The sequence below is a fragment of the Crocodylus siamensis genome, chromosome 3, assembly GCF_052110815.1.
Source record: "Crocodylus siamensis isolate JL-2025a chromosome 3, ASM5211081v1, whole genome shotgun sequence".
In the NCBI taxonomy this organism is placed as follows: domain Eukaryota; kingdom Metazoa; phylum Chordata; order Crocodylia; family Crocodylidae; genus Crocodylus; species Crocodylus siamensis.
In genome coordinates, this window is record NC_143397.1 from 4,493,642 (window position 1) to 4,514,396 (window position 20,755).

The 20,755-nt window shown below is 45.6% G+C and overlaps 1 protein-coding gene across 3 annotated transcripts in view; it reads left to right on the forward strand.

Moving 5' to 3' along the window:
* KIAA1328 (KIAA1328 ortholog) overlaps positions 1–20,755 on the forward strand; it is a 212,626-nt gene that overhangs the window by 130,898 nt on the left and 60,973 nt on the right. For all 3 annotated transcript variants that reach the window (XM_090037615.1, XM_090037617.1, XM_090037618.1), the window contains exons 7-8: positions 16,171–16,856; positions 20,565–20,660. In XM_090037615.1, coding sequence (XP_089893741.1) covers positions 16,171–16,856; positions 20,565–20,660 — 782 coding nt within the window. The remainder of the gene's footprint in view (positions 1–16,170; positions 16,857–20,564; positions 20,661–20,755) is intronic.

Consider the following 20,755-nt stretch of genomic DNA (forward strand, 5'->3'; position numbering starts at 1 on the left):
TTGTTCCCTCGGTTCTTATAACTGCTCACCCCTGGATCTTTCTTTGTGTCTTCTGAGGAGATCACATTTGTGACTCCCATTCCATACTGTGGACTTTGTATGTAACCCAGGGGAAGCCTCTTCTGCTTCCTCTTTCTTAATAAGAGATGGAGAAAGTGAGGCAGTGTTCTCCCTACTGTTGACACTGGATTTATGACCCAGATACCTTATTCTGGGTGGACCCAAACCCTCAGGCTGACCACGACCTCTCCATTTAATAATAGGTGAATGTTACTTATACACAGTGATAGCAGACAGGAATAATGCAAACAGTTCTATATCTACCAGTCCCAGGGGTCACAGGTCAAGGTACGTCTGGCCAGTACATGAGCTTCACTCTGAGGTCCTCTCTAGAATGTCAGATGTCAGCAGCCCGGAGGCAGGAAGCCGAGACCCCTTCCCTCCTTAGCCCCTCCATTGGGGTGGGTGAGATGGGCTGGTATCGTGCCCTCTGTCCATGCTGGCCTTGGGTTCCCCTCTTGGGGACCCTTTGCTGCTCTACAGTCCCTCCTTTTTGTATTCTTTCTCTCCTCTGAAGACTCTTCATCTGTGGGCGTCGCTGATTGCTCTCCCTGTGGTCGCCATACTGTCCACATTCTGTCCTGTCAGCTTATTCCCTTGTTTCACAAACCCATTACATGCACACATCCTAATTTGGGTTTAACTGATCTTCTCCTAATTTGGTCTGTTCCACAAAACCGGAAATCCCAAGGGCTCTGCACTTGGGCACTGTGAGCTGGTGCCAACGCTGCAGAGTCCCTTATCTCTGTTACAGAACCATGTAGTCCAGGTCTTCAGTATCTAAGCCTGTGTGTCAGACACAGTGGGCCTTGAGGAAACCGTCACAAACAAGCTTTTAGAAATCAGTTAACCCTTGCCATTGCTCTAGACCTTTGTTCTAATGCATGTCTGTTTTACCTACAAGCTAATTCCCAAAAGCAAACCTCTGAATAACATTTTCTAGCCATCACCTACCTTTGGCAGGATTAGAAGATGTGAAACTCATCAATATTTGTAAAACCCTATGAGAACTGCAGGACTGTGACTCATATAGGAAATTCAGGGTAAGAGTTTCAGCAAGCATTCAGCAGTGGCCTATGTCTGTTTTCACTGAGGTTAAGAGTTATGCCACTGATTTCGATGGGAGTGGGTTTAGACTAGTGCCAAGTGCTTTAGAAATTTGCATCCTCAAAGCATTGCTCTTCTCTGCTTCTCCACAGGTGCAGTCCCTGTGACAAGCCTTTATAAAAACAGACTTAAGCTTAGCTCTCGGAAGCAGTCACTCCGGAGCCCTGTGATGGGTGGGGTTTACAAACTTGGACACAGAAGACTTTACATTGCAAAGAGATGCTATAATCACAGCTTTCAGAGTTTGGAGGGGGTGTGAAGTGAGAGGGGCTGCCTCTACATCTGCTTGCTTGGGGCATTGTCATGTAGATTGACTTCCTTATTCCTCTTGCAACATTAGAGGTGATGAGAAAACAGTGAGGTGGGATGGCTGCAAAGATACAAATATCTATAATCTAATTCTCTTTCCCCCTCCCTACCACCCCCAAGCCTCGCCTCTTGTGTTGTGTTTCCAGACAATGTCAAAGGCACATTTTGTCCTGAGCTATAGCCTGAAATAATTGCTCTGGATTCAGGAATGGATTTTACAAAATTTGGCAGCCTGTGCTGCTCAGAATAATCCAGCGGTATTTATCTAATCAATGCTGGCATGTAGTGGCATCTTAAAGGGTAGGCTACACAAATAGCCACCTGGTTTGTTGCATCTGCAAGCTCGCCATTGGAAAGTCATGGCATTCCCAAGACAGAGCCAAGTTGCTTGTTTACTGCGAAGTTTGGGAGTTTCCTTCCAGAAGATGCCCCTCTGTCAACCTAGTCGTGTTCTCTGGATGCTTTTGAACATCTTTGTCCTTTGAACAGATTGTCACTCCAAATCTTTTGTGTCATTCCCTTCAACGTGTTTGCAGAAAGCATCCATGGGGTGTCACCCCAGTACATTTTGAGGTGTATCTGAGCTCTGTAGGGTCTAATTATTTGCAGGGCCATTTTGGAGTAGCTAATGAGTTGAATTACAGTTGGGAGATGAGCAGTATGGGGAGGGACACCAAGTCCAATCGTTGCTAACATTCGTAGCCCAATATGATCTTATTCAAGAATATTAATTACAGTTGTGGACTTGTTCTCTCTCAGTTGCTGTGCTGACAGGCTGTGCAGTGACCCTTCTTGATATGCAGAGCTTTTGCTGACCATTGGTCTAAGCCAGTCTGCACACCAGTCACTCACCCTCTCTTTCAGAAGGTATCATGCATGGTAGTAAATCATACTGAAATTGCCTTGTGAATTCTGCATAGGTGTAATGCAGCCTGCCTCTGTCATGGGCTAGTGATCAACAGGAGGTATAGTGCATTCCTCTCATGGCATTTTTGTGCATGGGTGCACCAAGAAAGTCAGCCATGCACCCCTGAACAAACAGGTGCTTCAAACCATCTGTCTGAAAGTGGTCATACTCCATTCACCGACCTGAAGGTAGTTTTGGTGGGACCTGCTTCTCATAAATTCTCTTCCTCGTCACGTCAGGCCCCTGGCACCATCATGAACCGAAACCTTGATTTGAGCAAGTAATCAAAAGTTTTCTACCATAGCAGAGTCTGCCCAATGCCTCATTCAATAGGTGAATGTCCCAATCAACGAGGTGCAAGGGAAGACTGGAGAAAAAACTAGATCTGGAGATCATGTGTATAATGGTGCGCAATATGGCAGCTGTGCTAGCTCGCGCCAGTGAAGGCCATCCTGTCAGACTCCTCCTTAACAGTGTCATTACAGCATCATATACAGCCACTACAATTTTTAGTTTTTACTGTATACAAATATTTTTTTCTGTCATCAGAGTTGAAGTTTATTTTTTATCTGGTGTTTTCTGGCAGAACGGCTGTCATGCACTCGGAAAAAGCTCCCAAAGACATCAACTTGGGATATGAGAATTGATAGATGTGTCCTAGGGTACAGTGTAAGTACATGAAGACCTTTGGGGAGCCCAAGTGCTATTTTTGCCCTAATTTCTCTCCAGTTCTTCCTCTCTCATTGCAGTGGCTTAACCCGTTTCCCTGCCATACTGTGGTATTTGCAGGAGAGGCATAGATTTTTTTGCAAAATCTCTTATTGGACCATCCGTCTAGTTGGGAGAGTTGTTGGCGCTATACCGGTAGTTTTTAACCTGTGGTCCGTAGACCCCTGGGAGTCTAAGCGGTCTGCAAAAAATGACTGATCAATCAAAAGTATGTGAATACCCACACTTGCTATTCAAAGGGGTCTGCACCTCTGTTTGAAATTTTTTAGGAGTCCACAAATGAAAAAAGGTTAAATGCTGCTCTGTACAGTAGGTCCAATAAAAGATATACATGTGTTTAAAAAAAAAATCCTTGTCTTTTACCCATTTCCTGGACCATCATAGTCTCAATGCCACTCCAGTCTTACTACCAGCATTTGCCTAGCTAGTGTAGAACTACCTGGCAGTCGAATTCTTAGGGGTTAGTCTGGTTTCCTGCTTTATTCCAAAATAAACAGTGCATCTTAAAAGCTTTTTACTTTTCTTGTCTGAAACTTTCTTTGACACAGCTGCAATGAGCCAGCCTGCCTTTAGGAGAATTGCATTGAAATGTCTGCCTACACACAGTTCTTGTTGTCATTCCTTGGCATGATCGTTACTTGAGGGGCAGATTTAAGGTCAATCAGCCAGAGCCACAGGGGCGCCGATAGCTAGCCTCAGGATACTCCCTACAAATGTAAGATCAAAAGGGCAGGCACATGAAAATTGCTGTTTACTTTTTATGAATTATTTCCCAGAGATGGGATCATTAACAGAATCTAAATGCTGGTTGGCTCTATGGCAAGGACATTTTCTGCTGGAATGCACTCGCTTGGGTGCACCTTTCCTTTCCTTTCTTTTACAACCAGGGGATTCACCAGGTTTGTCTTTATGAGGTTCCTCTCCTATGGAAATACCTTTAGATCGCCTCTTACCAAAACACAGTCCTTACTTGTGTGCACGTGTTGACTTTATTATTTCCAAAGGCTTTGCACCATCTGATAGCTTTTAAATCATGATTATTTTCATGGCAGAGAGATTTCTTGGTGGGTAGCGTATATGCAGATACCAAGGAGTCTACAGGGGACAGCTGTCTCTTGGAGGAAATTAAACTTCTGGCCAACATGGGCTTCCTAAATGTATAGAGGCTGGCACTGAAAATTTGTAATTGGCCAATGGATGACATAGCTCTTTTATCTCTCTAAATAGGACAGTGAATATCAGCTCTCACTATAAAGTGCGTGTCAGCAAATAGTAACATTTCATAGAATAGTAGGGTTGGACGGCACCGCTGGAGATCTGATCCTCCCCAACTAAGGGAGGATTAGACGCTCCCCAATCGAGTGTCTGTCTACTAACCTGTTCTTAAAATGTCCAAGGATGGAGACTCCACAACCTCTCTAGGTGATCGCATCCAATGCTTAACTCCCTACGCAGTAAGAAAGCTCTTCGTAGCAACCAAACCAGGTTTCCCTTGCTGCAAGGTAAGACCATCCCTCCGAGTCCTGTTCCCCCACCCCCAGCCACAAAAAATAATTTGCCTCCTTCCTCCATGTAACTGCCTCTCAGGAATTTAAAGAGTGTTATCAAATCTCCCCCCAGTACTCTCATCTCCAGAATAAATCATTTCAATGCCAACTTCAGTTGAATTCCCCACCTGCTCACATCGCATATGTATTTGGTTTCTGTTTGATCTCAGCAAAAGCGACTATTTAGAGGGGTCACGGGGCATCTACCCTTTTGTCTTGTTGTTTGAGCTCTAAAAGGCCGACTTCGGAGAGAATGTTGTTTGAATTCTGACGAGCCCAGTGGTAGGTAGGAACGCATGCAAGCACTAATTTGCTAGATTTGCAATTCTCGGCACACAACTGTTCTTGTTTTTCAAGGGAATTTTCAAAATAAGTTAACTCAGAGTGGATCAGTACATATTTGACTGTCACCGCCTATGGAAAAACGGTGTTAACTTACCTCCTTTAGTTTGCTTTCCCCGTCATGCTTTGCTTAATGTATAATCATCCAAAGTTACTTGGTATGCTGATAGTGGTGAAACTAAGTCTAGGTAGGTAACCAAATGAAAACCTAGCCTGATTCACTCTTTATGGTGCTTGGTAGTCTTTTTTTTCTTCCCCCCTCCCCATTGAGGTAGATACCAACCTATCCTACCCTAACCTGAATGGGAGCTGGTTAGACTTGAGAATAAGGCTGTGAGCAGCTTGGAACAGATGTCAGGCTCGGAAACCATGGTCTCCCATTTCAGTTCCTTTCTGTGTTAGTCTGTCTGGGCCTTTTATATAGATTTTTGTTGTTGTTGCTTATTTGGTGCAAGATCCAGTTGCATCATCCTTGTTCCCGTTGTCTGCCTTCTGGCTTTCATCTGGGCAACAGCACCTTGTCAGGTCTCCTGTTCATTTTCCAAAGGACACCAAGGTCTCTTTCTTTTCCATCTGCTCTTTCTTGCTATCACATTGAACCTCAGGAAATACTGGAGTCCTTGACATGGAATTAAAATGCAGGGGAAGCCTGTGCACGTGCCAGCCTAATCAGAGAGGAGAGGCTGAAAGAGGGACCTCAAAGGTCAGTGGGTCCCACCACTTGCTCAGAGATGGGATCAAGTACACCTGGATTGTCCTCACAGATGTCTGTCTAACCGGCTCATAAAACCTTGCTGTGAAGGAGACTCCAGAACATCCTTAGTCTGTACCTAACAGTTTTTCTGATGTCCAGACTAAATTTGGCCTCTCCTTTTCAAACTATACAAACCCAGTTCCTTCAAACAATCAGTCTACATGTTTTCTAATCCTCCTGTTGTCCCTGTTGCTCTCCTCTTCACCCTCTCTATTTTGTGCATATTATTTTAAAATGAGGTTTCTAGAACTTAACACCACACTCCAGCCTCACTAGCACTCAGGGGAGTGGAATCGTACTTAAACTTCCTTTACCAGCTGGTAACGGGATCGCACGGTGTGCTTGTTTCCTGGCCGTCACTGCATTAGCTCCTTTACACCTGTACAGACTTATCTTTAAAGGTGGGTGTTCTTGTATTGGCGCTAAAGCTATTTTTGGGTATCGCGTTCAGAGTGGATAAAGATAATAGATAGCAAATAGTAAATCTTGCTTACTGTCTCAGTTTTACTACATTTCAAATTAGGAAACTGCTCTATATTGTTAGTGTCACAGCCCTGCTTGCCTCTCTTTTGGTATGTCCTAATTTTGTTTAAAAGCACATAGCTAAGGACTTTAATATGTTTTAAATTCAGCGCTTGTAAGTTATACTAAATTCCCTAAGGGAGCCAAAATAACTTATTAAAACCTTGCAAATGTTTCTGGCTGCTGCATTCTATTATTTTCTATTCCAGTGGTAGCATACAGCCTCTGCTGCTGATGGGCGGAGGAGCGCAAGCCTCCAGGGCCCATTAGACTTAACTTGTTTACTGCATTGATATCTATATGTTAAATGACAAGAGAGTTCAGGTTATTGAATAATTTAAAATTCAGCTCTAATTGGTGTCATATGACCTGGAAAAGGCCATGGATGACGCCAGGAGCATGCTGTGAAATTCTTATAAATAATTCATAAATTAGATCATTCATTTGCCTGGATGTCTTGTTAAATGCAGAAGTTTGTAAGTAATAACTGATGATATAACACCTGTAAGTATTTAGTTCATATGCTGGAAGGTAATCTACCTTGATGATCTTCTAGCAAAACCTGCCAGAGTAGGAGAGTTAATTGCACTAGGGAGAATGCACTACATTTATTTGGGATGGGGCTTTGGCAAAGCATACGGTGCAGATGTTGCATTACGCATTCTCTATCAGCTAGACAACTACTCTGTGTATGCCGATGTTAAAAATGCAGCTCATCGTTCTTCTGCCCTTATTTCACATGAACTCCAAATGCACTGGGAAATGGTAGTGACCTGCTCTGCTCACAAATAGTATAGTTTTTGAAATATTTATCTAGGTCCTGAACTACTGATTCCTCAGTAAAATAAAGGGCAGAAGTAAAAAATTGAAGTCAGAAGATTGTGATTTTTCGTTTTTATAATGTTGGCAGCGTGTTGAATGTTAATAGTCAGACCTGGTTCTGTCAAGATTAGTGGAGTGGTATTTTTTTTCCATTGTGCAAATAGGTTGTATTCAGCTTGGTTTCTGAAGGCAAACATGTTTGCTTAATCATAGTGGTCAGGCATCGCATTGCCATGTACCGCTAATGCTGTGGCTTAATGGGCATTCTGCTCACAGTGGTTTCAAGAACTTGAACGTACAGACACATTTAGTTCCTAATTCTGGCTTGACTTTATTTTGCTTGGAACGTCCTGTTGTTGATCACTTTAACAGTGGGCTTAGGGCCAGTTTGCTGATCTGAAATGGTCACATATTTGTAGAGAAGGCTAGTTGCATACAGTATTTTCAGAGCTAACAAGAAGGCAGCACGTTTCTAATGAGCACCGGAGATATGCATGTGGAGGAATACGCCAGCAAAGGCTCATATGCCAATGAATACAGGTTCCTTGTGACCTGGTATTCCAGTGCATACACTGCTAGCAAAAAAGAGTAAAAAAGGTTAATGTAGCATGAGAAGAAGTGTTGTTCTTTTGCTGTCATATCACTGAAAACCCATAGATCTGCCTTTTAAACACATGGGCCATTTCTTCTTTGTCACACCCATTCAATCCCCTTGAGTTCAGTAAGGTTACACAGGAAAAATATAGCCTTGTGAATGGCATCTGCACATAATTTCCTTGAATGAAGACCATTTGTATTCTGCATTTGAATATAGCGATCATAATTGTACATCACTCCTAAGGAACACATCACCTTATCTCAAGATAGATAGAAAAATGGGCGACTAACCTTTTAGTTGCTTGTTATCTACAGTATCTATCTTGGGTATTAATTCAGACATTCGCCATACTAGCTAGGCACTTTGTAATGATTAATCTTAGACATTTTATAATGGAGATTTTAATAAAAGATTGTGCAATAGAAAGAAAGAAAGGTAAAACTGGACTTAAATAGATCTTCCACATTTACTTCAAAATTTTCCTTTTGCACATGCTAGAAAATGTTTTCTTAATAACCCTTTCAGAGAGTAGTTCTACAAGTCGACATAGTGTACCTAAGCTTGGGCTGTGGTTTGCCTAGAAGCTATTAAAAATGACACCATTTTCTTCCCCAATCCTGCTCCCTGGGTGTGTTCAGAACAATGTGTGTTTACTGGAGTAACAAAAAGTAAGTGTGTGCTTTTTCTTCCTGATAAACCCTGCAGAGCTAGCACAGAGTATATTGGGGCTTACATATCACAATGTCAGAGTATATTGGTGCTGCAGTTTCAGGATCTGTTCTCGTGTGAGTGCCAGTGGTGGAGTCAGCAATGATGGCTGCTGTTCGTACTCTTCAAGGCTCGATGAATGGACCGTAAGGTGGATAGAGAACTGGCTGGAGCATCGGGCTCGGAGTAGTAATCAATGGCTCGATGTCTAGTTGGCAGCCTGTATCGAGTGCAGTTCCCCCTGGGTCGTTCCTGGGGCCTGTTTTGCTCATCAGTGACCTGAAAGATGGCATAGTGTGCACCCTCAGCAAGGGGAGCTGAGGTTGGACATTAGGAAGAATTTTCTCATGAGGAGGGTAGTAAAGCACTGGAACAGGCTCCCCTGAGAGGTGGTGGAGTCTCCATCCTTGGAGGTTTTTAAGACCTGAGTAGACAAAGCCTTGGTTGGGATGATGTAGTTGGGGCTGGTCCTGCCTGGAGCAGGGGATTGGACTAGATGTGACCTGAGCTCCCTTCCAACCCTCATTTTCTACGATTCGGGGCCATTCTGGGGGAGCCCCCCTTTTGGCTGCTTAAAAAGTGTTCTCACTTTGCTTTTTAAATATACTCTAGCCATGTTTATTGTTCCACTACTCCTTTGTCTACCCCAGCTCTCAGCTGCCTCTGCACTGTCCTTTATATCTGGGGCAGTTTCCCAGTTGATAATCTCTTTTCTGCATCTGAAAGCTTCTGAAGATCCACCTGTGATACATGCTGAGGCATGGGCTGATCCAGGATTTTGTGAAGGAGGGTGCAGGAGCAGCAACAGCATTGCAGGGGTAGCAGCACTCTCCTCCCCCAGTTCCTCTGCCTCCCCCCCTCAACCCCAGGTGGGCAGACCACACTCCAGAAGCAGCAGCAGGGACTCTTTTTAAGTTCCCAAATGAGGTAAGAATCCTGTCCTTGTCCCCTCCCCTCTTGGCACTCCCTTGTGTCCCCTCCATCTTCACTCCCCTCCCATTTGCCCTACCCACCGCTGCTGCTGTCCCCACTGTCTCTGGCTGATTGGGGCAGGGGGTGGGGTGGGGGCGGAGCTGGTCCTGCCCTGCTTTAGCTGGGTTCAGCTGGTGACGCAGCGGTGGCAGCAAGCTAGTTTCTCCTCTCTGCCCGGTCCTTCCGGGTGTTCCCTGCCATTCCAGGAGCAAGCACAGGGCAGGGGAAGCCATCTGCTGCCACCACCACTGCTGTCTCCTGCTGAGCCTGGCTGCACTGGCTCTAGAGTCCCTCCCCCGATCCTCCCCAGTCCACAACTCTCCTAATTAATCTAATGGGGAGGAAGGGCTCCAGAGCCGCTGCAGCTGGGCAGAACACTTTTAGGACTGGGCAGAAAGGAGGAGCCTGCCTGTTACCCTTACTGCTGCTGAGCTCAGCAGAAGCAGGACAGGAGCAGCTCTGGAGCCTCTCTCTCCCCTGATCATCTGGGTATAGTGGTGGGCAGGGAGGAGGTGCATGGGAGGGGAGGTGGGAATGCTGCTGAGGACTGACGGCATGGGAAGGGGTGCCAGGAAGGGGGTGTGTGTGTGTGCGGGGGAGGGATTCTTCCCAGCTGTTGCTCCTATGAGATGGTCCAAAAGTGGGGGGTGCATCTATGCCATGGCACCCCTTCTTCATTCACCCCTCCGCTCAGGGGATCACGTGTAAAGACATTACTGTTTCGTGTGTTCTCTTCTCGTGTGCCAGCGTATCACAGCTACAGTCTGTAGAGCCAGGCACAGTGTATGAAATTCTGACCCCGCCGAAGGCTGTGGGCCGTTTGCCATTTCGCAGTCTATAAATCTGTAGATGGCTCAGATTTACATCCTCTGCTCCTAAAATCTCTAGAGTCGTTCCTTTGGGCCAAATTCCACACTGACAAACCTGCACTGAAATTAATGGGGATTTGGCCTGTACCAGAACAATAAGATTTCATGCTATGATACTTGTTTTCATGCCACCCTGCAGCCGTGTGCCATCAGCATTTATACTACGATGCAACGCTGTGTAGGTAACACAACATTGCGTTACCTACTGCTCCAGAGCCCGTACACCTCCTGGTTTTGAGGAGACTTTGCAGAATTCACACGTGGCATGTGCAAGTGGCTCCTCATTTGTCTCAGGGCATAGGAAATATGGCATGGGTAGAGGGGAGCACTGAACATTTTCAACTTTGTTTTGATTCCCTCTGTAGAAACGACACGATTGTGGTAGGATGTTTTAGAGAGCGACCACATGTTTTCCAGTGTAGCCCTTATCAAATTATTTGGACTAGTTTTTAAGATCTGCCGAGCAGTTTCACTTCTTATTAGATCACGTTAACTCCGTATGGCACGACCAGCAGTCTGCGGGTTTTCATTCGTTTGCTTAAGCCTTAGTTAAGGGAAGTTGCATCTTTAAATACCATACAGAAAGAATGGAAGAGCTCCGGAGAAGGGAAAGCACAGCTGTTCCATCCTGGCCCGTTGTGGCTCCCATGTGTCCCACGGGCAATATCTGTCTTAAACTCATCTAATAAAATTACCTAATTGCTTATGCTCGCAATCTAGTAGCGAGCGTCTTTGAGCTCTCTTCCTCTTCCGCTTTCCTGCCCACCTTTGCTGTAGCTTGCCCTGGCCTCATCCGTTCCAGCTCCAGTGTGGCTGTTGCTCTGGTTTCTCAGCAGGTGGGTGTAGCTTTCAATTCAAGCATCAGCAAAAATAACCAAAACACTTGCCAAGTTCTTGGTTCCCGCATGCCCTGAAAGCTACTGAGTTACCTTAAAGCTCTGTGAAACAGCACCTTAGACTTCCACCTAATAGTATGGCCTCTTTCACTCTGGAGAATTCAAAAACCCCACTCACGTTCCACGAGATTGAGAGGGCCCCCCCCCCCTTCTATGCACAAACATACTGTAACATTAAAGTTTCCCTGGCTTGTTATGAAGTATTTAAATGTCAGTGCCATTTCTGAGACCATCAGGGCAGATTTAATGGTGGCCAAGGTCAACAAAATGCTAACTGAGACCTCTCTTTTAGGGCCCTGAGGGGCTCTTAATAGAGTCTCAGCCATGCCATTAATTTGCAGCTTGGGCCTTTATCTTTCAATCTCCTCCTGACAATTATTTTGTTCTGTCTCTGTTCATAAGCTTAGCTTTCTTATACTGTCTCTTTAGTCAATGAAACAAATGGCTATACATTATATGCTTGTGGAAGTAGGGGGCTGGGGGGGATTTCCTATTTCCCCTCCACCTTTCTGTTTTTCTTTAAGGACCAAAGGAGGTTCAGTACAGCGCTCTCTGGAGCCCATTAAAACTTGCATGCTTTCTATAAGATCCCTTAAGAACTTCTTCATGTTCTCCCAGCACCTGTGGTCCAGCTGGTTTGGGAGTCAGGTTGATTTGTAGTCCTTTTCCCTTGTAGGGCCTTCAACACTATTCTTAGTTTCATAGTTTCTAGGGTCAGAAGGGACCTGAGCAGATCATCTAGTCCGACCCTCTGCCGTGGCAGGAAAGAGTACTGGCGTCAAATGGCCCCAGCAAGGTGTTCGTCCAGCCTCCTTTTAAACACCCCCAGGGTAGGGGCCAGCACCACTTCTCTTGGAAGCTGGTTCCAGACCCTAGCCACCCTGACCGTGAAGTCACACCTCCTGATGTCTAGCCTAAATCTACCCTCTGCCAGCTTGTGACCGTTATTCCTGGTCACTCCTGGTTGTGCCCGGGGGAACAGGGACTCCTCCAATGCCTGCTGGTCCCCTCGGACTAGTTTGTAACAGGCCACTAGATCCCCCTCAGCCTTCTCTTGTGGAGGCTGAACAGGTTCAGGTCCTGTCACCTCTCCTCATAGGGCCTGCCCTGCTGCCCCCTGACCATGCGAGTGGCCTCCTCTGGACCCTCTCCATGCTGTCCACGTCCCTCCTGAAGTGTGGCGCCCAGAACTGGACGCAGTACTCCAGCTGCGGCCTGACCAGCGCTGCATAGAGGGGGAGGATCACCTCCCTGGACCTGCTCGAGATGCATCTGTGGATGCACGACAAGGTGCGGTTGGCCTTCCTGACCGCGTCCCCACACTGCCGGCCCATGTTCATTGTGGCATCCGTGATGACTCCAAGATCCTTTTGTGCCTCTGCCCTGACGAGAAGGGAGTTCCCCAGCCTGTAGGTATGGTGCCGGTTGTTCCTCCCCAGGTGCAGCACTGTGCACTTGTCAGTGTTGAATCCCATCCTGTTCTCATCCGCCCACCCCTGTAACCTGTCTAGGTCCGACTGCAGCCTATTCCTCCCTTCTAGTGTGCCCACGTCCCCAGTCTGAACAGGGTGCTTTTTACCCCTTCATCCAAGTCGCTGATGAAGATGTTGAACAGTGCGGGCCCGAGGACCGAGCGCTGGGGGACCCCACTGCCCACATCCCTCCAGGTTGAGAAGGACCCATCCACCACCACTCTCTGGGTGCGGCCCTCCAGCCGGTCGGTGACCCATCTGACTGTGTGGGTATCGACACCACAGCCCCCCAGTTTCTTAATGAGAATGGGGTGAGAGACAGTGTCGAAGGCCTTCCGAGAGGCCAGGAAGACGATGTCCACTGCTACCCCTGTGTCTAAGGAATTGGTGACCTGGTTGTAGAAGGCCACCAGGTTGGTCTGACAGGACCTGCTACTGATGAACCCGTGTTGGTTGCCTCTAAGTATGACCCCCCCCCCGGCCCCTCGTGGACTTGCACCAGAATAATTCTCTCAAAAAGCTTGCCCAGGATTGAGGTAAGTCTAACTGGCCTGTAGTTTCCCTGGTCCTCCTTCCTCCCCTTTTTGAAGATGGGAACCACGTTGGCCCTTGTCCAGTCCTCCGGCACCGCACCAGAGCACCATGAGTGCTTGTACGGCCGTGCCAGGGGTCCTGCACAGACCGCAGCCAATTCCCTCAGCACTCGGGGGTGGAGATCGTCCGGACCGGCTGATTTGAATACATCCCGTTCTGCCAGACATTCCCTGACTAGATCCTCACTAACCCTTGGCCTAGGTGCGCCTCCCCTGAGGTCGAAGGGGTGCCCAGAGAGGGGGTAGCTGTTCCGGTCCCTGCTCAGGAAAATGGAGGCAAAGATATCATTAAATAGGTTAGCTTTGTTATCTGGTGTGATGACCAAATTTCCTAGCGTGTCCTGTAGGGGGCCCACACTTCCTGGTACCTTCTTTTTGCCCCCTATGTATTTAAAAAAGGACTTCTTGTTGTCTTTGATCCAGGAAGCTAGTCCCAGTCCCATCTCTGCCTTGGTCTTCCTGACTCTGTCCCCCTGCATCCCCAAGCAACCGAGGTATAGTCCTCCCTGGTGATGGCCCCTCCGTGCTGTTGGGGGTGCGCCTCCCTTTTAGCTAGGAGACATTCCCGGATGCTTTTGGAGACCCATGGGGGCTTGTGTGCCCTCCTGCTCCCTTTGATCCGTGTTGGGATTACCTCCCTTTGGGCTTGGAGGATCGTCTTCTTAAGGAGCGACCACTCTCCTTGGGCACCTGGCTCCCCTCCCCTCCAGGATCTCAGTGCTTCCCCCACTATACTGTAGCATGGGAAGATGAGAATCAAGATTCATAATACATAACTACATGATTATTGTGTCCTCTCCTCTCCTCTGTTGTGTGCCTTGATGTCTTTCATGCCTTTCTTCAGTTCTGGTCTTGAATTCCCGTGTGTTCTAGTTTGGAGTTATAAGAGCCTCAGGATTGTGGGGGATGTTATTTTGTATTTTTATTTATAAAGCTTCATGGACAGTAGTGCCATGCATATAATAAACAGCAGCAAGTTGGCCTTTCTTGTAGCATGTTGCCTTGACAGCTCCTCTGACTTCTGGGATGTTCTGATATCCTGCACTTTTCACCCAGTCCAAGTACTCAGGGTTGTTCTTTCTGTTAACTGTGACATTAATGTCTGCAACCCATCAGGCCCCATGTGGCATAGCATGTCCTATAAGGCTTTCAGACACACGATGGAGAATGTATTTTTGTACTTATAAAACTAAAAGTAATCAAATATCAGTATAACCTCCATTATTTCCCCTTCTATAAATGGAAACTTGGAATAGGCAGGTTTAGGGGCAGTCAGATATATATGGGTCTGTTATTTCTGTAAGGATTATATCATAGAATCATAGAAAATGTGGGTGGGAAGGGAGCTCAGGAGGTCACATCTAGTCCAACCCCCTGCTCAAAGCAGGACCAGCCCCAACTACATCATCCCAGCCAAGGCTTTGTCTACCTGGGTCTTCAAAACCTCCAAGGATGGAGACTCCACCACCTCTCTGGGGAGCCTGGTCTAGTGTTTTACTACCCTCTTAGTGAGAGGTTTTCCCAATATCTAACCTCAACTTACCTTGCTGCAACTTGAGCCCATTGTGCCTTGTTGTCATCTGCCCCCACTGAGAACAGCCCAGCTCCATCCTCTTTGCAGCCCCCCTGCAGGGAGTTGAAGGCTGCTATTCAATCCTCTCTTGGTCTTGTCTTCTCCAGACTAAATCAGCCTCAACGTCTTCTCATAAGTCACATCCCACAGCCCCCAAACCGTTTTCATTGTCCTCTCCTAACCTGTCCCTCTCCTAACCTGTGATATATTGTTTGTACCGTTTAGCTGTAAGGTCTTTGGGCTGGGGATGGTCTTTGCATATGCATACGGCACCCATTTGCTGTGTATGCTGCTAGATTACAAATAATAGCTTCCCGGCCATCAGTGGCCACCAAATTTCAGCTTGCTCACTGTTTGCTAAAGGGGTTCGGTTATCTTTAACAAACCTGGCTTCTGCAATTAAACAAAATTAAATCTTTGACAAAGGCCCGGAGGGCCGAAACAGAGTTTAAATCCAATATGTTACTGAAATTAACACAGAAGTCTAGGAAAAAAAGAAGCCGCGAGTGCATGATTCACTGCAGTTCTGATGTGCATAGCAACTCAGATGTTTAACTGTCGAGATAAACTGTTGGGCAAAGATATAGTCCAGGATGCAAGTAGGATTTTGATGTCCGTTGCATAATAGCCATGAGTGCAGCACAGCCCCTAGAGTTGGCTTGCGTTGGGTTGACAAATGTATATTACAGCGGCTTTCCTTCTTTGTGGTTTTATCAGAGTATAATCACTTGCCCAGCTTAATTGAAAAATCACTTACATTTATAGTGGAATTTAAACATGTTTTGTATTTAAATGACAGCTTTTGATGTACAACCATTTTTTACAGAAAGTAGTGAGTTTTTATCTGTGTTTCTGTAAAGATGTTTCAAAAAGTCTCATCAAATTTCCAACGGTAAGTAATATCCCATTCAGTACAAGGTGAAATGTTTTACATCAAATCTCCTGCTGTGTAATGGCTAATCAAAGAGTATTTATAGTGGCTGAATGGATTTTTTGGCTTGGTATTCAGAATTAAACATTTTCAAACATTAACATTTAATGTTTTTTGCCACTCTTCAAGTTGATTTTATATAACCCCAGATACTCACAACTACTTGATACTCTGAAGCTACTTGTTTTATGCCAAGGATCCTGCAGGCAGCAGATTTGTGTTTTTATTGTACTTGTGTAGACTGAATGAAAAGCAGATTTGATAGCAGGCTCATCTCTGCCTTTTGATAAACCTTTGCTTGAGTCACGCTGGGTGTCTATCAGTAAAATGTAACGGCTCCAGCACTGGTACGACACCTTTACACTGAGAGCTAATAACAAAAAGTACATTTTTCTGAGTCAGGGCACAATTTTGCACGTGCTTTATTTCAAATTTTGGAAATTTTTTCTCTTATTTTAGGTTTCTAACAAGAAGAGCCCTTGCCAGCCACCATGTTTGGAACTGGATGGTTCGTACCTAGGTGTAGCTCGACACCAGACATTGTACAAGAACAGTAAAGCATCAAAGTCTGGAAGTCCAACTCTGGTTTCAGTACCTCGGCACTGTAGAAATAATCACGTTCATGGGACCACAGCCCAGTACAAGCAGGAGGAGGTTATGGATGAATGCCTGGTGGGAAATGGTCTGCAGCGAAAATGCAACAATATGATGTCATCCACCAAGCAAAGGAGCCCGTACTGCAAAGAGCTGGCTCAGGACACGGCGTGGGGAGCGAGTGAATTTCAGAGCATGTGTCCTCATCAAGCAGGTCACTGTTGCGCTTACAGAGAGGGAGGAAGCTTGGATAACACTCACGGCGGCCGTCAGGTCAGCCATGTACCCAGAAGACATTGCGGGCCACAATACGAAGGCTGCGATTACCTCAGGCGCTCTCATGTTTCTGGACTGAATGACAGCATGGATTCTGGATCAAAAGAAATGGAGCATAGTAAAAGGCTATCTGAAGAAAGAAGGCAGCAGCTTCTACTGCAGAAACTGGAGCTGGAAATTGAAAAAGAGCGTCTCCAGCATTTGTTGGCTAAGCAGGAAGCAAAACTACTTTTGAAACAGCAACAGCTACATCAGTCGAGGCTGGATTACAACAGGTGAGTCTCTGAGATTCCTAGTTATAAGAAATGTCTTTTATGTACTGCAGCACCCTACGTTGGTGGGAAATGTTGATGGACGTAGAGTAGGGCATGCTCCGTGCCCTAAAAAGCTTACAGCTTAAGCTAGATGAGACTTAAACAGATAGCGATGGCAAAAATCTGCTTTTAAGCAGAGATTTGAAGGAGAAAGAGTGCTTTAGTGGACTAGAGCAAGGAGTACAAGGTGCTGAAAACAGCATGAAAGAAGTTGCCAAAACCATGAGTGGGAGAAAAAGACAAAGGGGAGCTGTAAGAGTTGGGCTGAACAGGATGCAGGAAAAGAAGTAGAGGAAAATGTGCACTGGGCTTGAGGTTCTTTGGGCAGATGTGATATCTTTCATTAGGCCAACTAAATAGTTGTAAAAAAAAAAAAAGTTTTTTCCAACTACTCACTTGATCTAATAAAAGATATCACATCTACGCAAAGAACCGTGCCTGCCTATGTCCCTTGACCAACACGGCTACAACCAACAACCCAACTGGATACGAGTGCTGATGTGATATATAGATGTAAAGGACAGTGTGGTTCTGCACTCAAGGGACTACAAAATAAATTGAATTCAGCTGACTGAGAGCTCAGTCTTGAGGTGGTGCTGCTCTGCAGGTGGTGGTTGACTGGAAAAAATAAGTTCAAGGAGATGGAGGCAGTTGCGTGTGAGGGGAAAAGAAAAAAATTCAAAGCGTAGAGCACAATGGGATTAAAAAGAACAGAAGATACAGCATTGAGAGGTGCTTAGATACTAGGTGGGTCATTGGAGGAAGGAAAGAAGAGCAGAGATGAAGGCAGGGGCAGAACTGTGCGACGTCTCAAGTCGATGAAGATGCCTGGACTGCGTGTAGATGCTGCGAGAGCATCTTGGAAAGTATTTGATTAGGGGCTTGATGTGGTAGGGGAAGAAGCCAGATTTAACAGTGGCATAGACTAGAGTGGAGCAGTCAAGGAGATGTGCTACAGTCAGAGAGGAGAAAGTTGTCCTAATCAAGAAGAGAAGTAAGACTATTGGATAGAAGGATTTCAGCAGTGGGAACAGGGAGGAATTCCTAGGTCCTAACAGACTTGTAGAAGAAGGATTGAGATTTGATGCTGATATTGGGGGATCCCTCAGGAATCTGCTCTATATCACCTTGGCCCCCCATACCTTACAAGTGCTGTAGAGGCATAAACCAGTTTCTCTTCCTTCCATCTCCGTCGCAGCCCCACAGCTGCTTTAGAGCTTTACAAGAGACTACTAAAGCTGAAATAGTTTTTCATTCGGCTGTGTAGGCTGCACTCTGCCAAGAAACATTCTCTGCTGCTTTTGTATGTAAGATGCAATCCAAAAATTAATTATATTGTGTTTAGTTTTTAAATGCCTGTTTTATCACCGGCAATAACAATTGTTTGTGTTGGAAATGACGGAGGTCACAAACAAAGGCTTATGACTTCAGGTAAGAAATAAGGAACAGATGGATTCTTAATCATCAAATATCCTAATTCCATGCATGTGTCCCACTGATGAAAAGTAAGAAGAATATGAAGGACATGTAGGCAGTGTTGTTTTTAAAGTGAATCTTTTCCAGCATCTTCTGTGAAGCGTCAGCTGCTCAACAAAGGAGCTCTTGAATACTTTTATAATGATGTTCTTCTGGTTGCTATCACTGCACCTCTTTTAACCAGCTTCTGCTGAGAAGATTGCATGTTCTACAAAGCAGTAGTTGCTAGGGGAAAAAGCACGGAAGGGGAAACCATACGTGATTAGCCTGAGTCTTAAAAATATTTTCCATTACCTGTTCAGCCTGAGTTGCAAAACTGGATAAATGGGCAGGTGCCATTTCATCACCAAAAAAAGCATTTTCAAGACAAAAATCTGAATGCAAGACTTTTCTCTGATCTTTGTAGAGTTAAATACAGTTGAACTATTTGTGCTGAACATCTTCATGGATCTAATTTTACAGGTATTCCTCAAGTATCACCTTTCACCTTTCTGTTCCAGTGGTATCACTCTTTTTCACCTACTGCTAACTGCTGAATTATGTTTATGCACTACAAACAATAAAGTTCAGACTTCCTTAAACATCCAACTACAGCTTGCTAACTTGTCAGGAAGCCTTAACAAATCAGGGACTTAACTTATTCTCATCTTTTACCATCATGGTGATAATAAACATCTCCCCCCCCCCACTCCCAGGAGGAGGTGGAAACAACTAATGTTAATTTATTTCTATTCGTCCTGGGTGGGAGGAATTTTGCAATGCTTAATTAGGCCCATTCTTAGCTGCTAAGGGTGTTGTCATTTGAATGAGAATAAGAGGCCCTGACCACTTACATTTGTGGCTATTAAAATTCCCATATCTCTTTCAGCAAGAGTAGGAGTTGGCTCTCTTTTTCTGTCCTCATCATAATTGTGGTGTGTCTCCCTATATTCCACCCTGCAGCTTTATAAGGAACAAGTTCCTTCAGTCCCTGGTGCTTTCCACATAAAATAGCCACTGTATTTTATGCTGGAGGTAACTGTATTTTGTTTGTGGTGGAAATGACTCCTGTCAGGGTTTAACAGTACTGCAGGGTAGTTTTAGTTGCAGAAATGGCAGCAGCCAGTGACAAGCTTAAGGTCTTTCATAACCTGGGGTGCTGGAAATGGAAACCATGTGCAAACGGCAATTTACCAGCAAGCTATTTCCCAAACCAAGGAGCAGTCTAGGTTAAGATGGGGCATTATCTGCAGGACTTCTCCCCTAATTAAAAATGGAAAGAAGCTTTTATCTCCTATATTTTCTGCAGCTGATATGAAGCTTTTGAGCTCTTGCAAATGATGATGATGATGAAGTGAGTGTTGCCACACTCATGTATCGGAAGCATGAGGACCAAAAAGGCAGCGACGGGTAGAACAATCAATGTCAATAAGACTGTGGGCACCCAAAGGAGGACTGCAAGGGCATTCATAGAGGATGTGGTTGGCAATCTGAACTTGAGCACTACAGTTGCAGCCAGTGTCATTGGAAGGGCCCAAGAGTGCATGCTTGCCTTAAGCTATCTAATGCCCATTTTGAGATGGTTAAGCGCAGTCCAGGCCCTGCAGGGCAGCTGCCAGCCAGAGAGAAGGGATCGGGTGCTAGGGATGACCTCTTTAGCTACAGATCGTGTGCAGCTTATTGCCTGCTCTGCTGATGGGAGGTTCATGCTGTGCGTGGATGCGGTGAGCTTATTGGCCTGAGAGGAGAACAGGTTCTGAGGCTTCAGGCGGTCATTGGATTTGTGGCTTGTGGCTACTAGGTTGGAGTGCAAAAAATGGTCCAGGTCTCGAGCTTTTAGGACTAAAGCCAGGGTAGCAGCTTGTCTCCAGATCTCAGAGGGGGTTAATGCAGTCCTGAGTTGGAACAAGCAAGAACATTTGTCCTAGGATACAACCTCTTGTTCCTCAAGCAGGCAGGCACTTTGAAATGAGTAAATTTGAGTTTTTAAACCAATTTTCCTGTGACGGCCTTCAGACTGTGAGCAGAAGCTTGCTCCCTTTGGTCTTCCCCCCACTCAGATAGGGCGTATGGAAGAATGAGGAGAAGGTTGCTCTTCTGTTCATATGGGAAACGCAACTCTCTTCTGAGACATCAGAGTTTACTCCTTTGCAGAGGGTTGCGGTTGGGCTACCCTCCGTAGAACATACCTCTCACCAAAACTTACTTTTCCAGGTTTAGAGGCCAAGCTCTTGGTTCAGAAGAAGTGGCCTTTGAAGCACTAGGACCAGCAGCACAAACCCTGATGAATGGCACTCGCATGGGCCTAAGGTAACCTTTTAACCATTAATTTATTTCAAGTGTCTGTGTATATTCCTAAATCTTAAGTTTACTTGGCTCCCAGGGCCATCAGAGCCTGCTGCAGA